The following is a 27,861-nucleotide window of genomic DNA, read 5'->3' on the forward strand; positions in this document are numbered from 1 at the left end:
AAATCGTGATTCGGAAAAAAACTTCGAGTTTAAAACGGTATCGGTTCAAAAGAACATAAACACAAGAAAATGAGTTTAAAATTTCGTCATTTACAAAATATGGTGGGGGTAAAATTGGAAAGCCGGCAAAAAAACGTGTTTAAAATACATTTTAAAAGTGTTTCAAACGTTTGCCTAATAAAAACGGAGTTTTTTTGCACTGTGAAAGTTTCAAACGAGTATTAGACGGCACACCAATAGAACGAGTATTTATTTTCAAAAAAACACCGTTTAAAACAGAGTTTTGCTAACTATGGTCAACACTGATGTGGATAGTCCCCCCATCTAGCATTCGATCCAACATGGCATCAGGTCAAAACATTCATATAGTCACAAACCACCCCAGAATGTTTCTGAGTTTTTATATGGTGCTCGACTGTCATGTACTGTGCTAGCAGTACCGCCCTTGATATTTGATCCAACAGCAGCCTCTTAAAAAGTGGTCTGCTTTTGGATCAAACTTTTGGATATTTGATCCAAAAGCAGACCACTTTTTAAGAGGCTGCTGCTGGATCAAATATCAAGGATGGTACTTCCATCGTACCACCTACAAGGGACTTGATGGTTGGCCACCATATAACTCAGTCCCTTCTAGCAACAATCCCTCTCCCATGGTCTCTCACCATGGATAAAGCCATGGTTTTAAATTTCGGTTTCAGTACAGGTTTCTCACCTCATCGAAACCAAAATTTCAAAATTTTGGCAGAAATTCGATGAATTCAAATAAACTCATATTTTATCTCGTACAAAATTTCGGCTGAAATTAGCGAAATTTAGGTAATATCAGCCGAAATTACGGGATAATATTAAATAATGAATAAAAATCGAGATTTTTGAGTGAAATCCTTAAATTTCAGACAAAATTTCGGGATAAACGAAATTTTGACCGAAATGTCGGTCAAAATATTGTACCGTTTCGGGTATATATGATTTTGGTTTCGGTCTCTTTCTAGAGGGTTTGTTTTTTTCCCCTTTCAAAACACGTGAACAGTTGCAGAAATTTGTGTGGTAAGGATGGAGCCTGTAGGCCACCAAAGAAAACCACCAAGAAAATGCAAAACGCTCGTTGATTTTTCAATTTTCGGGAGGGTTTCTCTCAACTGCTAGACTTAGATTTTTTTTCTTTCTCAATCCGTATCTTCTTCTCATCTCGACACAAACAGGTAAGCATTTTCCTCCATAGAGATGTTCTATGTTTTCATCTCTTACTAAAACCCTGTTTTTTAGTTTTTATTTTTCGAACCCATATAGTAGAAGAAGATACAAAGGACCATTTTCTTTTCTCATTTCTTTCCCTTGTATAAATAATTCCTGTTTATTTCGGTTCTTGCAAGATCTTTGTTCTTGTTCTTCTAATACAGCAATTTGAACTGCATAAATGTTGGCCAAAGGAAAAGAATAGGAAAGCTAATTTATTGGCCAAGTCAATTCCTATGGAGATCAAAAGAAGTAGGCAAAGTTTTTAGAATGTGAACCAAGGGAATTCCTAGTTTTGGACTGACTCCTCAAAATCCAAAACAAAAGTGCCTTAATTTTATTGACTACCCAATAATTACTTTTCAGCTAGATAGCCCAGAGGGTAAATGGGGTGGTTTCTAAGAGTATGGTGTTAGAAGATTATCATGAAGCTTCACTTTACAACAATTTAGAGAAGGCTTGAGGAATGTTAGGTGCTTTGATTTAATTGGGAAAGAAAGGAGAACATGATTCTCTTTATTAGTTGAGAAAAGAGGCATGATATTTGAACATGGTTTCAATCAAGTCAATGTTCACACGGGGGGTGGGGGAAGGTTTTGGACATAATTTTTCTACTAAATAACAAGTCCATAGTGAGAATAGGGTTATGAATGAGGAGACACTTTCGAGAGATAAGTGACATTTTTATTAGTTTTGATGAGTGTTCCTTCACTCATACACATCGTGAAGGAAACACTAGTTGTTTGGTACAACATGCTTAAGTTGTAGTCTTTTTTGTTTTTACTTTTTCTTCTCTTTTGCTTTGTCTTCTTGTGTCAATTTTACTTTCAGGCTGCCCCTAGCATATCTTTTTTATTCTTCTTTTATCAGTTCAAAAGAAAAAAAAAAGTTGTGGATCCCGTATCAAAGAAAAATAGCAAGCACCAGATTTTGAAAAGCCAAGGGCTTCTCCTAATAATTTTCAGAATTCAATTATTTATGTCAGGATTAATGATGGGAATAGTAGATTTTCGGAGTTGATCAATTGGATCACCATTTGGAAGAGAAGCTTCTGGAATTATTGGCTTTTAAAATGTTTCTATCTTTTTGAGGAAACAATGGCAAGGGAATGGATACGATCTATGTTACCGAGATATTGGTAAGCATATACAATACGATTAGGGATCAAGCACAAGGACCGCTTAAAGCCCAAAGTCTTAGGATATGGGTACGACGAGAATTAGATATGCTTTTTTCATTATGGGTAAAGATCATTGAAAGCTAAAACATGATACGCATCAGGAGTACCTGAGTGGCCAAATCTATGATATGCTTTTGTAATATAGGCGAGGATCGTTAATTGAGCATCATCAACTTGTCAGAAAAAAGGGAAACATAATAGAATATGGGTCAGGAGTATCCGAGGTGTGTCCCTTACCCTTGCCGAGTATCCTTATCCGATTCTTGGATACTCTAGATTTCTAAAGGATCCAGGTATCATAGTATAGGATGGTATTGGCTATCCCAGAGAACCGTAAGTTGCTATTCCTGGATGAATCCCAATGGTTTTCTTATTGATCAAGTCAGCTACCGTATCTTGGCTATTTTTAACTAAGTTGTTACATTTACAAGTTAGTTGACAAAGGTGTCATGCACAATCCAAAGCTTGGTTTAGGAGTGTGGCATTACCATAGTACTCAGCCTTTTAATATCCGTTGCAAATGGACAATGTTGAAGGGATATAAATCTTTAATGTTATCTACTTCAATGATTTTCTGGCAATCCCCTTAAAACACATGTTTCTGCTATAGGAGCATCGCACCTCATCTACCGTGCAAACCCTTAAAAGATTTTGGATTAATGTAATACTCATGGTTTATCTAACTCATTACATTCTAATTAGAATTAGTATAATTACAGAAATAAAAATTTTGGTGTGTAGTGGCTAAACAATCTAATTATAAGATAAATGAAAAAATTCCGCTCATGCTATACAATAAAGTATATCAATTGTAATAACTTCTTCCTGGATTCAGTGTGTATATATGCTCCCATTGATAGTTTCAGATGCAGGCATATTCTTACCTGGAACATTTGATGGATCTGGCTTTAATTTTGAAATACTACAAAAAATAATACTTGTTTAATAAATTAATTTAGTCCTATGGTTCGTACCATCCATGCTTAATGAGCATCTCCAGTTCATCATTTTGCTTGTATCTTGTGAATACATCCTAATCCTATTGCCAGTTTAAGAGCATAAATTCTTTTTACTTGAGGCAATTGATGTTTCTCTGTCTTTATTTTGAAAAGCAAAGAGTATTACTTCTTAAATTAAACAAATCTCGTATTTTGCCACTGCTGACCATCATTGTTCACTGCCCATCTCCTTTACTTATTCTGTTTGCATCCTTCTCATCTTGTATTCTGATATTTCACACTCGTTCTTATTCTTGAAGACATGAAAATATCAATAATTTCATGACAAACTAATATTTTCTATTCTGATGGTTATGGTTTTGTTTTACAGCTAACAGTTACAGGGTAAGTGAACAATCAATTTAGAAGGCATTTTATTTATTGTGGAGACTATCAACAAATCTCATTTGTTGGAAATTTCATCCTGTTGTTGAGGTGCTTTGCTATTTTTGCAATGCCAAGGCAGAGTTTGCTCCAGCCAAGGGCCTCTTTTAATCCTGTGAAAATCCTTGATGGACTTCCTTGTGGAGTTCCTGGGTCACTTCATGCAGGGTTCCGAAATCAGAGTAAATTTTGGCTATTAAAAGCAAACATTCCTTCCATCTTAAAGAATGCAAATCTGGACACAGTAAAACTTAATAATGGCGTTCAAGCTACAGAATACAAAGACAAGTTGGGTGAAAATCAAGGAGAACTCTCCGATATTGATGAGGATGATGGGCTTTGTCCTGTTGAATGTGTAAGAGAATTTAAGACTGATGAGGAATTTCTTAAAATTTTGGATAGAGCTAAGGAAACTAATTCCTTAGTTGTGGTAGATTTTTATCGTACTTCCTGTGGAAGCTGCAAGTATATAGAACACGGGTTCGCAAAACTATGCAAGGGATCTGGTGATGAAGGGGCACCGGTTATATTCTTAAAGCATAATGTAAGTATGGTTCATTACTTCTGATTAATTTGGACTTTCTGGATGTAAATTTAGTATATTTATGCAAATTTATGAAATCCACTTTTTGACAACTCAGCTTTGAAATAATTTTGGTTTCATGAATTTCCTAGCATTCTGAACTTTGAATTTTACATGGTTTCTACTATTTTTTTAAACATTCTGTAGTTCCAAAGATAATGATTCCTTGACCTATACATGGGAAAACCAGTGCAAGGTCCCACAATCACATGTGTTTCTTTTTCTTTTAATTATCCCTTGCATGCACATTTGGCTGTAGCTTTTGTCATGCCTGTTTTGTTTGGAGAACTTGCTCAAGTGTCACCCCTGACCACTGGTATACTCTTGTAAACATTTACCCATTTGTTTGAGGGAGTTGATTTCAAAAAAAAAGCATGCTATTGTTGTCAAGGGTAAATCCAAGATTTTTTGGGTGCAAAATTCAAGGAATTCCACCATCCCACAAAGAGGCTGATAACCTGTGTGTGCTAGCTATGAGGGAAAAGGTACACCCATTCATGGATTCGTGACTGCTGTATTAGTGTATTTCATGTGTTTGAATTAACAGACGATGCCTATTACTCCATTAGTTGTTGTTTTTTTCTGGAAATGCTGGATTATAATAAAGTAAAACATGGAAGAACCCCGCTACCGAGATGGTCAGTACAAAAGAAAACAAAGAAAAGAAAGAGAAAACAAACAAAAGCTATTCAGAGCCCTCATGGAGGGAGAATAAAAAATCTCCACTTGTGATGATCCCTCCATTAGTTGTTATAGAAAGTTTGTAGTATCTGGTTGTTTGAAATCATGGAACACATGTTCAAATGTGCAAGAGTCGCAATCAGCTATTTCTAGCCAAATAGGAGCTTTCAAACGCGTCATTGACTAGTTTTTTTTTAAGCTGATGTGAGAGTTAACATAACCGTAGGTTCAAGCATTTACTCAAGGTTTCCTAGAGATGTGGGAGTTTTGTGCATTAACTGAAATGATTTGAAAATATGCAGAAGTTCTCCAGGAGTAGTGGTGAATCATAAGTGTGGAAAAAGTCAGCTGGACTAATCTACATTTTATATATACGAATGTAAAATGAAAAAAGGGCAAAGTGGTCCAAATGAGGCAATTGACATAAGGTTTGGACAGGCTTGCTTTGGTTGGAGAATAAGGGAAATGATTCGGTGTTAAACACCCATAGGGAATTCGTTACTCATGAGGTTTTCATTATCCAATCAAGATCATCTGGTGATGGGATTTCGGCCCCATTTGCTTTGTCAATAATAGGTTGACTATTAAATTTGGAAGAGAATCTACAACAAAAGGTAGGAGAACTCTCTCTCTCTCTCTCTCTCTCTCTCTCTCTCTCTCTCTCTCTCTCTCTCTCTCTCTCTCTCTCTCTGTGTGTGTGTGTGTGTGTGTGCAATTCCAGAACCAAACTCTCTCTCTCTATCTCTCTGCAATTCCAATCAAGATCACCTTTTTGTACTACTTAGAGTTAGCTTAATGAGATCTTTATGAATCACAAATCCCGAGAAGTTAAGCCCTCCTCTGTTTAACTAAGTAGGAGGACTTGACCAAATATTACTTCCTCCATTATTGCTCACAATCTCTTGCGGATCGCAAGATTGAAGTTCGTACCTATTGGAATTGTTCCTCCACCAAGGTGAACCCTTAGATACCAAATTCACCCGTTTTTCTACACATCTGCCCGCCTTTTTGTTTCATATAACAATTATTCTCCTCACGGCCCCTTGCAAAAAGGCTTACCCCACCCAAAGTTCCTTGTCTCCATAAATCCACAATCATAACCATGCACTATGTCTAATTTTCTTTTTTGATATTTGCATCTCCTTTTCATCTCGCTAGTTGTTCCGCCACCATTTTATGTTACTTAATCCATGACATTGCTTTCTCATTTCCATCCATAAAATCACAACAATTTCCTGTATTCATGGTTAAATGGTGGAATGGATCAGAAACTAGTTTTGGTTCTTAGAGTTGATCATCTCTCTAAAATCATGTCAGTTTGGCACTTTTATACGCGCATCAAATGCTATAGTTTTTATACATTTGAACAAGAGATAATGTTTTGAAGTTTAATGAGCAAGTTATTTGATAGGAGCTTGAGTATCATTTTATTATAGTTATCCTTTTTAGTATCATTTGATTATAGTTATCCATTTTAATTACTAAACTATACATTTCAACAAGAGATAATGTTTTGATGTTTGATGAGCAAGTTATTTGATAGGAGTTTGTTCTTCAAGATCTCAATCTGAGATTTTGAGGGATTGCTTTTGTGATTAAACCTCATCTAAAACATTCAAGATCCATTACCCTAAACCCCTTTTGAGCGTAGTTGAGATTTTCACCCTTTTCAAGCCCTAAAACTAGTTTTTGAGATCCCTAGCCTAAACCTACCATCAAAACTTCTACCTAAACCCTAGATTTATTTCCATTTACCTTTCTAGATCATAGCTGTAATATAGACAACAGTATAAACCCAAAATTCCAGATCTGTAAAATTACCGAAATACCCATTTAGTCTAAATCTGGACTGCTTTGAACCCATCACTGCTAACCCATTACTGCAGTTGATAATTTTTTTGATGTTCTTCATTGATTATTACTATTTCCATGCTTGTTTATATGTAATTCATCGGTATTTGCATTAGCTTTTAGTTATTTGGTTGCATGCGTAAAACCTAGTTTAGGACTAATTTTACTATTAACAAATCATCCTACGAATCTTTATCATTTGATTGATTTGCATAAAATTAATTCTTGTTAATTGTTAGTTTTCTAATTATTAGCTGCAATTTAATTCTCATTATTGTTGCTGCACGTAGAATAGTCATGTGTTAATTCAACCCTAGATAGTTCCTAAAGCCTTTATCCCATTAGGAGTGTAGGATTTTCCCTTGATTAGGTATTGTCCTACATCAAGCTTGAGTATCATTTGATTATAGTTATCCATTTTAATAACTAAACATGAATTTTGGTTTTGTGTATTACTACAGGTTATTGATGAGTATGATGAGGAGTCTGAGGTGGCTGACCGACTAAGAATTAGAGTAATTTTTCTTGAATGGATTTCACTTGGAACTAGAAATTTAATAAATAGCAATACATAGAATTGTATATCTAACTTTGGAAATGAAAGACTGAACATTTGGTTTTAGTTATGTGCGTTGCATTATAGATGTTGAGAGTGAAGAGAGTGAAGAGAATGCGTGAGTTAGAAATCTCTCCCCCTCACTTGTGTATTTATATAAAAGAGAAGAGTATAAAGACTAAAGTGCCCTTAGGCACACATATACACCTGCTAACACTCCCCCTCAAGCTGGAATGTATATATCAAGCATTCGTAGCTTGTTAAAAATGTTACTCAACTTAGCTTTGATTAATGGCTTGGTCAACATATCAGCCAATTGATCCACTGATCGATTAAACACTGTGCATATCTCACCCTTCTGGATTCTCTGACATATGAAGTGGCAATCTACCTCAATATGCTTAGTCCTCTCATGGGAGACAGGATTTGTAGCAATATGGATTGCAACCTTATTGTCACAATACAACTGAGAAGAAGAGGAAGGAGGGAAGCGGATCTTTGACTAAAGGGAACGCAACCAGATGAGTTCTCCACTCGTGTGAGCCATGGCTTTGTATTCGGCTTCGGCACTTGATTAAGCTATAACATCTTGTTTCTTGCTTCGCCATGACACCTAGTTACCTCCTATGAAGGTGCAATATCCAGTGGCTGATCTCCTGAGAGCCGGAGATCCTTCCCAATCGGCATCCGTGAACCCCTCTATCTTCTCATGACCTTGTTTCTTCAACAACAAGCCTCTCCCTGGAGTCCCTTTCAAGTACCTAACAATTTGAAGCATTGTTGCCCAGTGCGAAGTACGTGGTGAGCTCATATACTTGCTGACAACTCCAACAACAAATGAGATATCTGGGTGAGTGACTGTGAGATATATGAGTTTGCCAAATAACCTCTTATACCTGCTAGGGTCATCTAATAAATCCCCTTCGTCTGGACGAAGTTTCACATTCGGGTCCATGGGAACAGAAGTAAGATTCACTCCAAGATAGCCTGTTTCATCTAGTAAATCCAAGACATACTTCCTCTATGAGAGAGAGTCCTCTACTGGAAAAGGCTACCTCAATGCCCAGAAAATACCTAAGATGACCAAGGTCTTTTGTGGAAAACTCTTTCTGCAAGAAGGTCTTTAGCTTTTGTATTCCTACCAAGGTTTTAATTTCGGTTTCAGAATGTGTTTCGGTCCTCACCGAAACCAAAATTTCAGCCGAAATTAGACGAAAGCCAAAACGGCTATTTTTTCTCCCAATTTATTTCGATTGAAATTTCCTTTATTTCGGTAATTTCAGCTGAAATTTCAGGATAATATCAAATAATTATCAAAAAATCCATATTTTTGGATGAAATCCCTTAAATTTTGGACCGAAATTTCAGGAAAATGAAATTTCAGTCTCTGTACCATGTTGAGAGTGAAGAGAGTGAAGAGAATGTGTGAGTTAGGGATCTCTCCCCCTCACTTGTGTATTTATATAAAAGAGAAGAGTACAAAGACTAAAGTGTCCTAAGGAACATATATACACCCATTTGTTGTTAAAATCATACGATTTACGATTTGAATCATACGATTCAAATCGAATCGTGGGTTGAACGATTCAAATCGGAAGGAAGAATCGTTTTTTCGTAAAAATCGTACGATTCAAGTACGTTCCGACTTTGAATCATGCGATTTTTACGATTCCTTTCACCAATTTTACGATTCTGTTTGTTTTGGATTTTGAGAAGTGGTTTGCAATTTCAATATGAAATTCATTTCAATATACTTTGTTTATTGTTGGCATTTCTTTGTATGATGATTATTATAGAATTGAGTACGCCCTTTGTTTACCGTTGTGATAAATTATATGATGAGTTATTGTATGATGTATATACTATATAGTTTGTGCTTTGTTTAGGGATTTATTCCACAATGAATATGGTTTGTGCTAACAATAGAATAAAAATGCTATATGTGCAATCCAATTTCTTATTCTCTTTTTAGTTTTGACTACAAACAATAGTTTTTTAATGAAAATTTATGGGGTTCAATTAGAAATCAAGTGGAGAAAGGAAGAAAAACAAGTGATCACCTATCACGAATGAAGACCAAGAGATCCCAATTCTTCAATTTTAAAATGATATCGGAAGATTGTCCAAAACTTCCTTAAAACATAAAATTTATACTATCTAACCAACCTAAAAACCCACTTTTAATCCAGTTGAATTAGGTTAGAGAGATCTAAAAACGAGAAGAAAGAAAGAGAAAGGAGGAAAGGCGGGAGAGAGAGAGAGAGAGAGAGAGAGAGAGAGAGAGGAGACTAGGGCAAGAAGTCACGTGGTTGTGTCTCTCACGACCCACAACTTTTCCTCTTTTATTCAAGTCGTGAAAGAGGGAAAAAAAACTCCCTCCAACTTAAAGCAAATGACATTTACCAGAGGGGAGTTTTAATGTAAATGGGCCACGCCACCCTATATTACAATTTACAATACTCCACTTCATGTAAGGGTAAAAATGTCAACTATGTCCAACTTGTCAAGAGTGAATAGCAGCCGCTCTTTTGTTTTTCGAAAAATCTTTTGATAAACAATTTATCAAACCAGTTGGCCACCCATTATTTAAAGGCCCAGCTGAGATTGAAACCGTAAATGACTTTCCTCTACAAGAGTGGTGGAGGATTCCTTGGTGAGCATGACTATTGATCCCATGGGTTACCCGATGACCCAGCACTACCCGTAAGTAATCGCAGACCGGGGACTACTCTGAGATTGACCAAAGCTATATGGCGTGCCCATAGACCAAAACAACCCCTCAGGTTTATGGACATATTAAAGGGTCCTGATTAACAGAATAACCAATGCCACTCCATAGCCTCATTTCTAGCTTTACTCTCGCCTCCCATCAGAAAACCTAATGCAACCATTCTTCCCTCCAGAAACCCAAATCCGACCTGGAAAAGCAGCAGGTCGTAGCTGACAGGAAGACGAAAACATTTCCGTCCCGCTCGATCGCCAACGCCCTTGTGAGAGCCATGATTTTGGAGAGAAAAATATTATGCTAGAGTTACCTCCTGAAAGAGGGAAGAAGATAAATAGAGAGGAAGAGAATGCTAGGTATTTTGTTGGTGGCTCGTGTCATTTATAGCGGGCGTTTGGAAAGGAGAAGGCCTTGATTACGAAATGTAGGGGCTTACGAAGAGAGTGAATGCTGCATTCGCAGGGAGACAGACAATCTTTCGAATTACAGGTGCCACATATATTTAGATGCCACATTGGCAGAAGGGGGACTGTCCTGGCATGCAACCAACCGTTACAAATCTGTCATCTTTATATGATAAGATTTATGTATAAAATTAAGAGGGAGGTGTGTGATATGTACTGATGGATACAGTATACGAAACAGGGGGTGCATGTGATAAATTACAAAGATTTCATTGATATTTTGGACGATTACAGTTAACCTTAAACTGTGCTTTTATGGTGCACTTAGGGTGAGCATGGGAAAGCTATTATCCTAATCTAAGATCATCCTAATCCAACTGAGTTGCTTAATCTATCCAAAATACTTGATCTACCACACACAATCCAACGGTCAGATCTATTCAGAGCTGATATTCTACAATCAATAGATGCAATATTCAATTCATTTCACTATATTTTCTTTTAATAAAAGCTTTAATCTTCATTGTGTCTTTTGAATAGCGGTATTGGTAAAAGGCTCCAATTCTCAGGCAAAAATCCAATTCCCTCCTCCTCGTCCTTTCACAAACCTTTGAAATATCTCTCTCTCTCTCTCTCTCTCTCTCTCTCTCTCTCTCTCTCTCTCTCTCTCTCTCTCTCTCTCACACACACACACACACACACACACACACACACAAACAGAACAAATGAAAATGAAATTTAAAGAGCAAGAAAACAAAACCACCAACACAAATAAGAAAAGCCCAAAGAACAAAACCTTCTCATTTATTCTTCAATTTTATTATATGATAATCCCAGTTCCATAGTAATCAAGGAAGGTTAATGGACTGAAAAAGTACTGCTGCTTGTCCACAACCTCCATTTACATGTCCTAAATACTCAAGGATACTTGGGTTTTTCGCCTTCTCCGCAGCAGTGGTTGCATATCAGCCTATGCTGAAGGATTGTGCATAGGCAGCACCCCGAAGGTCCGCATGTATCACAACCTGAAAACAAAATATCTAATCATAAACCCTCCTTATCATTTCACAAAACATACAAATTAACTACAAAAACATTAGTAAAAGGCACTCTTTAAGCCTATCATGTAGATGACAATAGAAAATAAGATTGGGATAGATTGTTTACTGTTTGGATTGACAATAGTAGGCGTGACACCGTTGAGCTCGTTGAGAAATGGAAGGCGATTAGTTGCTTCAGCAACCTCTTTTGTTGCAATGCCTGCCAAAAGGAGTGCCACCAGGAAGAATTTCAAAGAACCCATTACAACTTTGAAGGTAAACTACTATTGCTTGTGTGGATGACGGGTTACTAAGCTTGTGTCTTGCACTGTCCCTATGTGCCTCTATATATAAGCTTATGAAAAAGTTTCTTCCTCTAAAATTAGGATATCTTTATGTTTTTCGTATCTTCAAGTTAATATTTGCTAGACACATGGAATTGGTGAAGGCTAATATTAGGTAGAAAATCTGAAAGCTGATCTTTAGTTATTGTTTGCAGACATGCATACAGTCAGACAGCAATCCAAAAGATTTTGTTTGCGATTTTGGTGCAAGCATGTAATGGGGTCCACGCAATTGGATAATCTAAACCATTCATTTGTTTGCCATATATACGCTGCGTCCCAAAAATCTTCTATATTAAGATAATCCAAACACTCCGATCACAGGCTATTCTGTAAATTGATCCGATCAGTACATGAACCATTCATTGCACTCATTCTACCTGCTTAGGGTCAACTACCCCAACGACTGAGATAAGCCACCTGAATGCGTGTATGGAGGCAGGCTTGATGCTAGTTGTGTACCGGTACGAGATGTCTAATCTCAACCCCAACCGAACTTCTAGATCTGCAAAGAGCCGAAAGGTCATATCTCCCTGCCACATAAGCTCTATGTGCATGACCAATCCTATGATGCTGCGTAAGGACAAATGTGTGTCATGAAGCACATCACACACTCCTGTATAGTACCCAATAAATGTCATGACTCATGACACAATATATTCTCATTAATAATAATGGTTTCAATACAACAACAACTGGCTTTTAGGGAATACACTAACACCCTAGGCAATTGAATTTTACTTGTCCTCACTAAACTCATCCTCCATGAGTAACAAAATGCATGCTGTTTGAAGTGTTTAATGCAGAATTGCACTTAAAGGCCTCTTTCTGTTGGTCATTTTTATGGTTATAATTTTTGCATGTTTGCATTTGTTTAGGGGCACAAAGTTCAGCTCTCTAAAGAAGGATATACTATTGCCCTTTTGGTTACTACCCCCCCCCCCCCCCCTCGCTCTCTCTCCTTTTGTTATAAGTTCCCACACAGCAAGTGGGATCCACGGAGGTCTCTAAATTGTCCTCCCACAGAAGTGTTACTCTTGTTAAAATCCTACAACTAGCTAGTCTTTCATTACTTTGTCAAAATATGCGTTCTGGTTGGAACTATTTCTTTCACAAGATTGTCTGTGATGAGGCAAGTTAAAACAGAACCATTATAAGAGTAACTTTATTATTTCTTCAGCTTTTATGCAAATGTTTGTCGATGGATAGAAAATCCATGTATTTCACTACGTGCTACTAAAGCAGATAAATTTAACTGATGCAGGCAGTACCCCTCTTCCACTTCTATAAAAATGGAGTCCTGTTGGAAGCATTTCCAACTAGAGACAAGGATAGGATTTTGGCCGCCATCCTCAAGTATACAGAACCCACGTCTCAGAATCTGTAGATAAGACCATGTTTATATACTAGATGTATTATAACTGTTCATCTAATAATTGTATTTATACAGAGGGTGATGATTGATTGACCCCCTTTAGTAAAGTCAATGTACTTGAATCTCTGTTTGTAACATAAAATATTTCATTTCAATGGTTTTTTTATTTTGTTGCTAAATTGGTATACAGTTTTTGTATTTGCATCTTCAATTCCATTTCTCTATGAATAATGTCAAATAGTCATCCATTTGATTAAATTCTTATTCATACATTGTGCTCAAGTTGAGGTAGAGTGAAACCTGATATAATTTGATGTAGGCAGATACAAATTATAAAAAATAAAGTACTCTGATATGCATTTTAATATCCCCTCCTCTTGTTTAAGTATTTTAGAACTCTTCTGTGTTGCAAAATGGTCTTGATTAGTATTTCATTCCAGTGGCCAAAGCAAAAGAAAATTGCAGTGATATACAACTTGATGTTGTGTAAGGTTTTATGTTTGGATTGGGAAAAGTAACCCAGATGAATGCAATTAAATCGTACAATTTTCGGGATAGAACTGACTCATTTTACAGATAACTTGATTTTGTATGTTTGGATTCTTAGAATTAACCCAGATGAATGCAAGTTATTCATACATTTTTCTGGAAAGAACTGACCCATTCTACAGATAATTTGATTTTTTTTTTTCTGGAAGATACTTCACTGGCATTTTACTTGATTGATACTTGACATGGCCGCCCTCTTTTACATCCATTCACATGGGAAACAGAAGAAAACATTACATTGCTAGTCATTGAAATATGGGCTTGGAGCAAAGATACCTTTCAGTTTTATTGTTAGTCACATGGATTGTCAATGCGTGAATTCAATGGACCAAAAAAGATTTTCTGTTCACAAGAAAAATTCTACCAACGGTAATGATATCTGTACTCCCTTTGTTTGACAGTGCACTACTTATTTTTATTAAAAGCTTTTCTTAATAGCTGTTGATAACTTTTTGGAATTTATTGTTAGGGTAAAGAGGGGGGTGCCAAGCTATTTCAAAAAGAAAAAGAAAAAGAGAGGGGTGCCATTATTGAAAGAGGGGAGTGCAGATGTCATTTCCTAATCACCAAACCCTCAGCTGACCCCAACTAGTTTGGGACAAAGGCTTAGTTGAGTTGAGATTGTCAGTGTAAAGAGAGGGGTGCCATTATTGAAAGAGGGGAGTGCAGATATCATTTCCTAATCACCAAACTCTCAGCTAAAACTGGTGCTTGTTCTTGCTGTATGAATAAATGCATCTTATCCTTGGACCCAACATTGGCCTTGGGCAATCTAGATCAATGAAGGAAAGCACACCAGATTCATCTCTGCCCCCTGATTAGTGCTTATATTTTTGTTTTCCTCTTAATAAAGGTTTCTGTACTTATAACCCGTTAGATACCTAACCAATATGTCAAAAGCTTCAGAGCTAAAGGAACTCATTAGGCTAAGCCCTTTAAACCTGTCGATGGGTGCTACCACGTCCCATACCTAGGCAGGCCCCCACTTAGGATTGTAATATTTAACTACGCTTCCCCATCTAATATCCTTGGCAGCCCACTCTGCAGTGGCTTTTCTTCCTTCTTTTTTTTCGAGGTAGCCCTTTCTAGGGGTGCTTCCTTTCCACGGGTTATCTCTTCCGTGATGTGATGTTTGCTCTAATACTAAATGTTAGATACCTAATCAATACACCAAAAGCTCCATGAAACTCGATAGGCTAGGCCCCTTAAACCTGTATCAGGCTGGGTCCTACCTCGTCTCACACATAGGTAGATGCCCCCACTCACGGTAGTAATAGTGTATTGAAATCTCATTTCCACCTTGAGAACTGTACCTCCTCTCCACCCGCCACCCCTAGAGACTGTTGATTGCCGAAGAGGTGGGGGAATGTATGAGGCCGTAGTTTTGGAGTTGTTTTTGGAGAAATTTCATTGGTAAAACGGGCGAGAATCCAGCTATCCTTGGATTTTCTAATGCCATTATTAACGGGCTCATTAGAGCTGTTCACTATGGGGATGGAATTCCTTCGATAAGCTGTTTATGGGATTGACTATCCTACTAGGATAAGTTTATTATGGAATTTTCTTGTCAGCTGTTAGACCAATATTGTTCTGGTAATATTTTCACCCAAGAACAAAGGTTGACATGATCAGAAGATGCAAGTCTATCCAAGGATAAAATAAACCCATGCCCATTGCCTTAACGGGCTGTTTCATAAGCTGATAATAAAACATGAATGAAGCCAATTCTTGGATCTGTACTTATTGATTGTCTAGTTGCACTAGGAGAGTGGGAATGTAAATCAACTCATTATTTACACAAAAAAGATCCCAGTTCCAAAGTGGATATGGATAATCCTGAAAAAAAACACTAAACCCATATAGCCTATCCATGAACCAAGCAGCCCTCTTGGTTATTCTCTGGAGGGTTCTCGACTTAGGCAGTGAAATATTGATGGGTAGCATATAGTAGTCGGTTGCCCTTTGTTAATGGCACCCTTCGGGTTTTGGGTCAAAAAAAAAAAATCAGAAAAACAGGCACCGGCCAAAGCACACACATCTCATGTAGGCACCGGCCAAAGCACACACATCTCATGTAGAATGGAGATAGGGACTGTGAAACCCTAGTAGCCACATCTTGGTATGACCGACAGGGTAGGCACCAACTGTGGTGTACTTTCAAGTGGCACCAACCAAACCTAAACATCAACAATTGTTGTGTCCTTTATAGGGTGCCTTCCGGCTTAGGTCACTCTCTCTCTCTCATCCAGAGACCTACGTGTCAATGCTGAAACAGTAGATGACATCATCTAATTTTTTGGAGTCAAAGCTTAAGTTAGACCGTATTGTTTCTCATATCTTAAATATATGAAAAATGAGGAAAATGTTTGTGAGCTTGAAGCTCATATAGCTTATATGAGCTTGAGGGCCCAAACACATGTGGGCCCACATTGTTAGGATGATCCAAAGCATTCATTTGAAAGGCCCTTACATAGATAGGGTGTGTAAAAAAAAATCAACTCCTTAGATCATCCTAACCCATCCAAAAAGTGGAGGGCAAAATGGACAGACACCGTTTGCCACAAATCTGCCCATTTTTGCCCTCCGCTTTTGGAGGGGTTAGGATAATCCAATGGAGCTGATTTTTGGTACACACCCTATCTATGCTAGGGCCTTGCAAATGAATGGTTTGGATCACCACAAAAAAAGTGGGACCCATGTTTTTGGGCCCTTAAGCTCATATAAGCTATATGAGCTTCAAGCTCACAATCATTTTCCTCATGAAAAATACAACTACAAGTTGGTAGGCAAGATGGGGCACCATTGGTGAGAGAGAGAGAGAGAGAGAGAGCAAAAACAACACTAGACCTTTTTGAGTAAGAGCAAAAACGACACTAGACCCCATTTTGATTAAACATGAGAATAATAGGCAAAGGAAAAGAAAGGGTTATTTCTCTGCTGCTCTCTTTCGTTGTCACAAGACCTAATGTGATTGTGGGGTTTCATGGGAATTCATGCACACCCTTGTCTTTTGGCTGCTGGGACTCCTTCCAAAACCTAGCAGGGAGGCCATGCTGAGGGACTGGGAATGGGCTATACTGAATCCCACTTTGGGATCCCACCACCTCCCACCTGCAAAAAATCAGCAACAAAAAATAAGTCATTTCAATGTTATTCAACACTGCCAATACCCTCTCTATGGTACTAAGATTCTATTCATTTATTACTTTTAAAAAAAAAAATCATATTCAATTATTTTCCTATATTCACTCCTTTTCTCTCATTAGTTTCGAACAAAACTTGGCTCAGGTCGGGGTCTGAGGAACTTTCCTCAGACCCCTTGCTAATAGTCTAATAGCAAGAAGTGTGGAAATATCAATTACTTCTGAAAATAAAAAGTAAGCATGGAATTGATATTTCCAGACCCCCACACCCTTTTCTATTATAGGGGGTCGACCCCGACCTGAACCAAGTTTTGTTCTTTATTTTCTAGCTTGAAAATGAAATCTCTCCCAAGAGTTTTCTCCAAATATTTTTATTTTTGCATTCTCCATTCAAGTAGTTTTTACTACCCATTTATCCTATGAAAAAAATCAGTACTACCCATTTCAAATCTCTCTCTTACCTGAACTTGGTCACTAGATGATGTACCAAGATGAGCATCTCCAGCTTGGCAAGCTCATTTCCAGGGCATGCATGCACTCCATTTCCAAATGGCATAAATGTATTGGGTTTTGGTGCCACCTACACTCACCATATAAAGTTACAAAATAAGTCAAACCCAAACCTCAGAAGTCAAAAAAGAAAAAAAAAGTCCAACCTTTTATTCTACATACCTCGAATCTTGAAGGGTCAAACTTGTGAGGATCCGGGAAGAATTCAGGGTTGTGATGAATGTTCCGGAACAAAGGCAAAACCTTCCACCCTTTGGGGATCAAATATCCTGCCACAATTCCCAGTGCCTTTTATTTTAGAAACTGAAAAACAAAAGCCCAACAACCCCATTTGATACTTTCATCAACACCATCATATATCTTACCTTTGTATTCAACATCAGCAACTGCTTCCCTATACGTGAAAGATATGATACTTGCCATCCTCAAACTCTCTAATATAACCTGCAATTCTCATTTCCCTTAGTCAACCATGCAAACTGGAAAAAGGAGAAAAATCTTTTGTAAAAATCTGTGGACTAGTAGTGTTATGTAAAAACACAACAAATAGAGAAATTAGGCTGAAAAACACAAACAAATAATACAAGTAGTTTGTGTAAAGATTACAAGTACAAGATACCCTAAAGTTCTACAACCAAGACCTTATGTAAAATTACAATCCTAATCCCAATATAATAGTTTCACAAAAATATGGAAAATATACAATTTTCACATACCAAAAGTACTCCTATTTTGTGCTTCTTTAGTATAGAGACCCTTCTACTAATGAGGATCAAAAGAAATCTACTTTTATACGTATAACACAGGTGTTGGAAGCTAATCTACATACCTTATAAGTAATGCGCATGTTTCTTGTCTGAGCCCATGTTAAGGGTTGTTTTCCTTCCTCATTTGATTCATATATTACTCTATGTTCATCCTGCCCAAGAGTATATTATCATCAATACTACGTAGATTTAATGACAGTTATAAGCGAAATTGAAGTGATTATCATCAATACTACGTAGATTTAGTGACAGTTGTAAGCAAAATTGAAGTGACCTTAGGGATTAGGTGTTTTTAGTTCTTACCCTTGCAGCTTCTAGAAGTTTTGGATCATCATGGAGGTATTTGACAATCCATGTTAGGACACTGGCAGTAGTGTCTTGTGCAGCGAATAGCACACCTATGATGTTATCTGCAATTTGATCATTGGTCAGAAGGTCACCCTTTTCGCCTTTTGAATCTATGAGAGATCCCAATAAATCCTTCTCAACTAGTCTCCTTTCCCTCCTCTTATAAACAATCTCACTCAGAATCTTGCTTAGCCTTTTCCTCGCCTTTTGGAAAATAAAGAAAAGATATTGAGTCAGAGAAGTTACAGCGAAGAAATATCAGAGTAGTTTGATTTGAATCTTGCTTACCAGGATTGCTTTGCTGTATGGAGTTCCTGGTATGTTTGTAGGAAAGGAATTGTAGCCTTTATCTACTATGGAGTAATTTTTCCTAAGCTCTTCTTTATATCTGTCATCCAATCGACCGAAGATAGCAAGAATACCCATATCAAATGAGAACTGCACGAACATAAGAAACAGTCCCAATTAAGATATATGTCAAACAATCTAAAACAAGTGAAAAAAATCCCGAAAACACATCACTAAAAACGAAATCCTACATGTGTTTCGTTGGGGGTTCCCCACGAAAGCAAAGATCTCACATCAGAAAAGTGAAAGAGATGTGGCAAGGCTTGGACACCCTCGCCTTAACCGCTAACTATTGAGGGTGAGTTCCACCCGGATCCCAACAAGTGGTATCAGAGCTTGTTGGGGGTTCCACGTGAAAGCAAAAGTCCCTCGTCAGAAAAGCGAAAGAGATGTGGATGGGCTAATAAGCACTTATACACCCTCCTCCTATAGGCTAGCTTTTAAGGGTGAGTTCTATCCTGGTCCCTACGGGGTTTTTGTCATATTGAGAGAAAACATGAAGAAGTAACAAACCTTCTTCATTTCATGGAATGTGTTAACGACATGCCCACCATCCCAAGACTCCAATGCAGAGATCACAGCGGCTTCGACATCGGGGACAAGATTTCGAATGGCGTCCAGCGACAAGGAGCTCTGCACTAACTTCCTTAATCGGATATGGTAATCCCCTTGGTGGAAAAACAAAGCAGATGGGCCTATCATCTCTTCTTTGCTCCTGGGGTATGTAGGTTTGAACAAGTGGGCTTGTGTGACCAACACAAACTTGGCAGCTTCTGGGCTAGCCAACATAACACAAGGGCAACCAAGAATATGGGTCTTGAAAATCTCTCCATACCTACAAAACCATCACATTCAATCCATTCACACAGCACACTTGAACCCATCTAGGAAGAAGAAAGAAGAAGAAAAATCTAGAGTTGTATTCAGCATGGGAGAGATAAAAGTACCTCTCCTGTTTAGTTGCAAAGAAGACATTTGGGTTTTGAGAGTAGAGGTGATGGGTCTCTCCTATGCAAGGCCAACCCATTGAACCTGGTGGAAGCTTAGCTCTTGTGGTTGGATTTTTTCTTATGAAGAGAAAGCAAATAAGAATTGGGATAAGGAGGAGGATGTAGACTGGAACAAAACCTATCTCCATCTCTCAAAAAAATGAATGGAGATAGGAAATTTTGTGTGTGTGTGTGTGTGTGTGTTTTGCTGCTTTTGTTGCAGTTTTGGAGGTAGCTCTGGTTTTAGTTTTTGTTGTAAATGGTGTTGGCAGAAAGTTTTGAAATGAGGGAGTTGGGCCATTTGGCAATTGGAAGAGGGCTTTATATAGAAGGCTGGAGAAACATCGAGGGTGTAGATAGACTAAGTCTACAAAAGATTTCTTTGGATACTTTTTTAGTATTATTCGGAAATGACCGTTACCGAATGTTTTTATAGGGGTGTCTTAATGAAAATAGGGACCCCCAAGGAATGATGGATATCACCCTAGCTTCTAGAGAATTTACTATTTTTTAGCTTCTAACCCTACACGCCTATCTTCTTTGAATCGTTTCTCCCCATTTATTGCTGATACCAAATCATATAATATTCATGAAGAACTGCCAATATTGACCACATAAATATAATTATTGCTGAGCTTTTCCTTTTGATTTAATCAAAATAAGACCAAATCAACCTTTTACTTTTCCGTGGTTAGAACAGACCCATGTAAGATTTTAGAAATATCTTATGAGTAATTTGCAATTAGGAAAGAAAAATTAGGACAAGTTTGGTAACGATGAAAAAAAAATTCCTTGAAAAATGATTTCCCAAGCAATGCTAATGCTTTCTTTTAGGCCGTGTTTGGATTGCAGTAGTTTGAAAGGAAAAATATTAGTAAAAGTTTCTAATTTTTTACAGAAAAAATGAACCAACCCTACTCAATTTTTACTTAGAGGGACCTTCAATTAATGATAATATCCCTCTAAAGTAACCATAAATTTCACTTTCCTCTAAATCGTGCAAAAAAAAATAATTCTGAAGGAAAATTTTTTGTCAGAAATGTTTTTCTTGCCATGCAGATAGGGCCTTAGGTAAAAATTATTTCAGCTTAAACTTTTCCTTGAGAAAAAATGTATTAAGTTTTTGTTGAAATAATCTTTACCTTATATGGGATCAACAAACCTTTGAAAACTCAACCCACCGAGGCGTTGGCTCTTCGGCATAAAGTCACGGGTTTGCTCCCTGTTGACAAGTGTTTGAATCCCGCCCTCGACTTACCTGATACACGTGGTGAGTGAGTCGTTGCCTGTATCCGTAGGGACTAGTCCTACTCCCGAAGGGGGTGGGGACATCCTCCGTCATCAAGAAAAAGAAAAAACCTTAGAAAACTCATTTTTCAAGAAAAACTCTCCACGGTTGTTAAACAAAGTTTTTTTTTTTTTTTTTTTTTTTTTCGGTTGATAAGCTAGGATTGAACCTCCGACCTCAAGATTGAAGAACAAAGTCTACTTGAGCTAGAGGCCAAACACAGTACTGTTGTGAACACTCAAAATTGGATTTCAGGGAGGAATTGAAATATCGCGTAAATTCTAGATGTCCTAGAGGGAAAATATCTCAAGCTAAACATTAATTTGTATATAACTTATTAGTATGGTCCCTAACAAATCCCTAGTATAAATGAGATTTAATCATATTCGGCAGTCATCATTATCTCTTTCGATGTGTATCTCAAAGTTCCCTGAAATGTGTGATCATCTAAGGCCATGTTTGGCAACCATGGAATATTAGCTCACCCAATTATGAGAGAGGACAGGAGAGGGATAGACATGTGAGAGGCTGTGTAACAGTGTGAGGAGGATGGACTAAGAAATGGGTGATAAAAGGGGGGAAAACTCCACTCAAAATAAAATTTTTGTTTTCCCTGTTTTCTAGCCACTTCTCACCCCTCATTCATGCCCTCTCCAGTCTCTCCTCCTTCCCTCCCTACTCCTCTTACAACTTGATAAACTAATATTACATGGAAAAAAGATTCATGGTTGCCAACACATGGCCTAAGATTAATTCGAGTTTAGTAAAAACCTAATTTTTTATATAATTACATATTTAATTATTTACTACAAATATACATAGGAGTAAAGCCTATTCCGCCTATTCTAGTCGTGGGACGAAAACTTCTTTCTTGTGGTAAAGGTTAAAAATTAAAAATCAAAAAATTTGGATGACCAAATGTTTGGTGTAGTTGCAAGACTGTTGAATTTAGAGGTTATGAGCAAGATCTAGAACCATAGTTTTCATTTCAGAAGGCTTTCTTGAACTTATATCTAACTAAAAGAATAATAATATTTCTAACCCCTCTTAGTTGTATTTTCCTAAAAATTGCTACATTTTTCACTAAGGGTGCAACTCGGGCTGGCTCAACCCAAACCCGACGGGTTCAACCCGGAAAAAAGTCGGGTTGGGTTGAGTTCGGGTCGTGTTCGGGTTTGGGTTTGGGTTGAGGGCTTGAGCAACCCGACCCGAGTGAACCCGACATTTTTAATAATTTTATTTTTATTTTTTAAGCTTAAAATCTCTGGTCGGGTCGGGTCGGGTTCGGGTTTGCAAAGAGGGTTCCTCGGGTTGGGTCGGGTTGAACCCCGTCGGATTGGAACTCAGGTCGGGTCAGGTTTGGGTTGAGCAAATGGTTGCTCGGGTTGGCCTGAACCCGACCCGAGTTGCACCGCTAATTTTCACCCCCTTTTATTTGTCTTTTTCTTTATTTTTCAAAAAGAAAAAAGAAAAATAAAAGAGGGTGAAAATTATAAGAACGAGGTTAGAGGGATCTTCATTTTACTTAGAGGGATCTTCATTTTACGATAGTATCCCTTTAAATTAACTATAATTATATCATTTCCCTTTAAGAGTTTTTATATGGTGGGCGACCGTCTAAATCACAAGGGCAGCTGCCCCTTGATTTTTTAGCCAAGTCAAACCACCTTTTTTGACTTCCGACTTGGATCAAAAATCAAAGGGCAGGGTTTTGCCACCCTGGCGTTGTGATTTGGACGGTCAGCCACCATATAAATTCTTTCTCTCTAAATTGTGGAATAAAAAAAATTTCTTAAGAACAAATTTTCTCTCATAGATGTTTTTCTTTCAATCCAAACCATGGTTTTAAATTTCAGTTTCGGTATGCGTTTCGGCCGAAATCTTCTCACATTAAAAAATAATATTTAATTTATTAGCAAATTTCGGCCTAAGTTACCGAAATTTCGAACTAATACTATATATATATATATATATATATATATATATATATATATATATATATATATATATATATATATAGAGAGAGAGAGAGAAAAAAAAAGTGTTTCTAGTCCGGCCGACTAGAGATCATTCTCTAGTCCGCCACCCAAAAACACATGGGTCCCACATATTTGGGTGATTTAAAGCATTCATTTGATAGGCCTCATCATAGATAGGATGTCCACAAAAATTCAGCTTCATAGGATCTTCTTAACCCTTCGATTTGTGGAGTTAAAAAATGGACAGATTTGTGGCGGTTTATAGCCGTCCATTTTAAGCTCCACAAACCATAGGGTTGGGATGATCCTATGAAGCTAATTCTTGTGGACACCGTCTCTATGTCAGGGCCCATCAAATGAATGCTTTGCATCACCCAAATATGTGGGACCCATGTGTTTTTGGGTGGCGGACTAGAGAATGATCTCTAGTCGGCCGGACTAGAAACACTTTCCTCATATATATATATATATATATATATATATATATATATATATATATATATATATATATATAGTATTAGGAAATTTTAGATTTTTGGATTTAAAATTTTGAGATTTTGCCCATTTAGGGCAAAATCCGAAATTTAGGGCGAAATTACTGAAATTTTGGCGAAATCAAATACCATTTCATGTATTGCGGATTTCGGTTTCGGTCTTCACTGACATATGAAATTTCGGTCAAAATTAAAAACCATGATCCAAACACGGCCTTATTTAGAAAAACAATTCAAAATGGAAAAAAAATAAAATGATGTTTCTGGCAGGGGTTTTGCTTTCCTGTCCCAATCCTTCAAAAGAATCAAACCAAAAACAGGAAAGGTTGAGTTGATGCGGTACTTTCGTCAATTCGCTTTCTCGTTTCCATATCGGGTTTCTACTAGATACTAACCGGCGCTCGTATCGTAATCGCATGCGCGAGTGTCGGGCCCATGTCGGTGGTGGAGTGAAAAAGATCGGACGTGGAGCTTTCCCGAAGTGGGACCCAGTTGATTCCCCTAGGCCAGACATCGGATAGTTGTCACCGTCAATAAAAGCTGGCTGGACACGTGTCGCAATCGTGGTGATCACTTTCTAGAGAGTTGCATACGTGTTGTTTTACTTTTAACTCGCTTGAAATGGTGAAAAAGACGCTTTCAGGAATGAAAATGAAATTTCTCTTTTCCACCGCCATTTTGTTCTTTGATTAATGATGGAAATGACAACAGCTGCACGAGGGTAATATGGGCAATGTGTCAAAAATGGGTTGTCTCTATAAGTGATTATATATCCCAAGAAATTATCAACAACCAGTAAATTTCAGATTGTGACAACTGATTGTAGGCCTACAATCAGGGAAAGGCAGCAATGTGTCAAATGGGTTTTCTCTATAAGTGATTATACTATAAATCCTTGATCATGGCATTCAATCTAGATTAATCTACAAGGGAATCCTTCTCGCCCAAGAGAAACAAATCGAAGAGATTTAGATAGATTCTGACTCTCATTACTGTAAATGTAATCAAGGGGGTCTTCCAGTGTCCAAGAAAAAAGCTGCCCATTCATGCCAACACTAAAGAGGCCTTTCATCATTTAAAGGTTGGAAGATTACGCACACGTGGGAAGATTTCCTCTCAAAAGTAAATTGCCCTTTGAAATAATCAATTACTCAATTACTCCAAAAGCTTAGGCAGTTAGAGATGGCGTTATTTAATCTTTTATACTGTAACACTCTTCCTCTCGCGTGACCCCTCTTTTTAGGGTTGGCCTACATGTGACACGTGAGGCCCCTCTTTATGGGTTTGCCATTACATGTAGATTTTTAATATCAAAGAGCTTTTTTGAACTTAGGACCTTTGTTCTTGTACCATGTCAAACAACCAATTACTCCAAAAGCTTAAGCTATTAGAGATGGCCACTTAATCTTTTACACTTTAACACTCTTCCTCACACGTGGCCCCTCTTTTTAGGGTTGGCCTACACATTGCACGTGTATTGATTTCTACTAGACCTGGCAAACGGGTGGGTCGGGCCGGGTCAACCCGCGGGTGATGCGGGTGCGGGTCCACGGGTCGGGTGAAAAAATGACCCGCATTTTGGCGGGTCAAAATCTACGTGACCCGCGCGGCCCGCGGGTGGGCCGGGTCAACCCGCGGGTCACCCGCAAATATGCCGCAAATATGGGATTGTAATAATTATTTTGATTTGACAGCCTCTATTTTTCCCGTAATTGTCATAACCTCCAATATATGATTTGGTATTTTTTTCGTAATTTTAAAATTTTATAACCCTTTTCTACGTAATTTTTCATTCAAAACTTTATAATTTAGCTAATTTACTTTTTGCGGTGTAATGATTACTTTTTTACATTTTCTAGCAAAATTTTAGTAACATTTGGATGCGCGCATCTTTGCACACACAAAGGCCACTTGCCGAGAAATTGCCAAAGGAGAAGCTTGATAGCAAATTCTAATAAAATAAAAACCACATTTAAATGTTATCAACACTACTGAGCACTCTCACTTTATGTATGGCCCACACCATAGGATGATCCAAACCGTCCATTAGTTGGGGCATAGCCTAAATAGGTTATGCTCCAAAAATCATTTCCATAGGATGATCCTATCCCTCTAATCTGAATGTTAAAGAGTTGATCCTAACCCTCTATAGATCGGAGGGTTATAATCAACCGATGAAAATAATTTTGGGGCATAACCTATTTAGGGTATGCCCCATCTAATGGACGGTTTGGAACTTTGGATAATCCTACGGTGCAGGACATACCGTACTTTTTATAAAGTGCGGACTGCGGAGTTACTCATAAAAAACAAACAACAGTGATGATAACATTCTCAAAAAGATTAAAAAATACTGTAAAAATGCCGGTGCCCGCGGGTTGACCCGACCCGACCCGTGTTTTTGCGGGTTGGGTCACCCGCGGGTTGGTTTTTGACGGGTCACGGAACTTAGACCTGTGCCCGCAAATTTGCGGGTGGGCCGGGTCGACCCGCGGGCACGGGTCACTTTTGCCAGGTCTAATTTCTACTGATTTCATATGGTCTTCATTAATATTGAAATGTGCATAAAAAGGCACTTACAGATAAATCTACTCTAACATGTCCCTTCAAATGTATGTGGGGTGAAAAATCAACATACGCTTGATATTACAATAAAATTTCCAAAAAATTGATGTTCAATATTAAATATTGATAAACTATATGCTGAAAATGTCGCTGATGTTGCTGAAGACGATAATTTCTTTCTGTTATCGGATGACTAACACTGGTTGTCTAAGATGATGTTGTTAGAAGGGTTTTCACCACCAGACAAAATCACTATACGCAGCGGAACTAGAAATAATATAGAATAAAAATTTTATAACAATTTTACCCGTTATACTAGGAACGCAGGGTCTAGATGGTCTGATGATAATCTAAATAAAACATAGAATACAAAAAATACCTCAATTACAGCTGTGAAGAAAATTGTCCGCGTGATCTACTCCTCAAATGACCATGATCGTTCCAAACGCAGCGGACTCACAAGTTGAACCAATGGATTCCTTTTGTTTTGCACAAAGGGAAGTAGAAACATTTTTTTCTTGGTTAGGTGTTGATCAATATCAGAACCCCTAATTGGGAATTTGAAAATTCCTAGTGGGCTTTTGGACTTTCTCAAAAAACAATTAAAACTAAAAGTAGAAAACGAGAAAGAGAGAGAGAGAGAGAGAGAGAGAGAGAGAGAGAGAGGAATTGGGCAGTTTTCCAAGAGGAATTGGGCAATTTTTTGCAGCTGAGAGTGCTGTAGAAAACGTCCCTATTAGTTTATGTAAATTTTATGTTTCCACTTTTAAAGTTTTCCAAAAGCTTTCCCCACAATCCTAGTTAATTTAGAAAACCATCTCTTTTGCTTTTTCAAGGACAGAAATAAGATATTTGGAAACTTTAAAAGAGAAAAAACTCGGGCGTCTTCCCCAAGGTGCTGGACGTGAATTTCTTTTGAAAAACGGTTTGCTATAATTTAGTTCAAAACAAGTACGCAAATTTTTTTTGGCGAGATTAAGCATGAGTAGAAACAGCATAGGCAACCAAACACTTTCAAGTGAGTACGGAGGTTTTTCAAAAAGCTTCTCTTAAGGTTTACCTGATAGAGAAGAGGTGGGGTCCTATTAATCGAGATCGATGCGATAAGAACACAATCACCCCAAAATTGGATCGGCAGGTTGGCTTGGAAACACAACGCTCAGGCCACATTAAGAAGATGTCTGTATATGTGCTCATCAACCTCATTTTGTTGAGGTGTAGCAACACAGCTTGTCTGGTGCAAAACCCATGATAAGGAAGTACAAATTTGCTTTACTTTGGTATCAAATTGTGTTCGAACAGGATTAATGAAAGATTGCAATAAATGTCAAGTTTCTAATTTGTAAGCCGTAAGATAGAACCATGTGCAACGAGAAATCATCTACAATTGTTAGAAAATATCTAGCCCCAGTAAGAGAAGCACTACGATACCCCCTCCCCCCTATCACAATAAATAAGCTCAAAAGGAGTATTTGTAAGATAGAGCAATGATAGATACAAGGCTCCCTTGCATAAAGAACCAAA

The 27,861-nt window shown here is 37.7% G+C and overlaps 2 protein-coding genes and 1 long non-coding RNA gene across 5 annotated transcripts; 1 reads left to right on the forward strand and 2 right to left on the reverse strand.

Annotated features, from left to right (window-relative positions):
* The first annotated feature begins 1,005 nt into the window (after positions 1-1,005).
* Positions 1,006-13,536, forward strand: LOC143857781 (thioredoxin-like 4, chloroplastic). Of its 3 annotated transcripts, XR_013238763.1 has the most exons (5): positions 1,006-1,202; positions 3,746-4,342; positions 7,375-7,428; positions 12,861-13,118; positions 13,251-13,380. XR_013238763.1 is itself a non-coding variant. In XM_077368263.1 (4 exons), the coding sequence occupies exons 2-4, from the start codon at positions 3,869-3,871 to the stop codon at positions 13,367-13,369; spliced, it is 651 nt and encodes a 216-aa protein (XP_077224378.1). In that variant the 5' UTR covers positions 1,009-1,202; positions 3,746-3,868; the 3' UTR covers positions 13,370-13,536. The 3 variants fall into 3 exon arrangements, 2 of the variants coding, with proteins under 2 accessions (XP_077224379.1, XP_077224378.1); XM_077368263.1 differs by lacking the exon at positions 12,861-13,118 and having other exon boundaries at positions 1,009-1,202; positions 13,247-13,536; XM_077368264.1 differs by lacking the exons at positions 7,375-7,428; positions 12,861-13,118 and having other exon boundaries at positions 1,008-1,202; positions 13,247-13,536.
* Positions 11,374-12,345, reverse strand: LOC143857782 (uncharacterized). The gene is made up of 2 exons (XR_013238765.1): positions 11,766-12,345; positions 11,374-11,623 (listed from the first exon to the last, which is right to left on the reverse strand). It is a non-coding gene; the product is annotated as an uncharacterized LOC143857782 (long non-coding RNA).
* Positions 13,537-16,762: 3,226 nt separating the features above from the next.
* LOC143857780 (abscisic acid 8'-hydroxylase 4-like) lies at positions 16,763-20,306 on the reverse strand. The gene is made up of 9 exons (XM_077368262.1): positions 19,970-20,306; positions 19,536-19,857; positions 18,963-19,112; positions 18,630-18,878; positions 18,389-18,478; positions 17,925-18,003; positions 17,722-17,828; positions 17,511-17,629; positions 16,763-17,017 (listed from the first exon to the last, which is right to left on the reverse strand). The coding sequence occupies exons 1-9, from the start codon at positions 20,158-20,160 to the stop codon at positions 16,888-16,890; spliced, it is 1,437 nt and encodes a 478-aa protein (XP_077224377.1). The 5' UTR covers positions 20,161-20,306; the 3' UTR covers positions 16,763-16,887.
* Positions 20,307-27,861: the final 7,555 nt, after the last annotated feature.

This window comes from Tasmannia lanceolata, unplaced genomic scaffold (assembly GCF_043159265.1).
Source record: "Tasmannia lanceolata isolate RefF3 unplaced genomic scaffold, GAP_Taslan_0.1 ptg000025l, whole genome shotgun sequence".
NCBI lineage: Eukaryota > Viridiplantae > Streptophyta > Magnoliopsida > Canellales > Winteraceae > Tasmannia > Tasmannia lanceolata.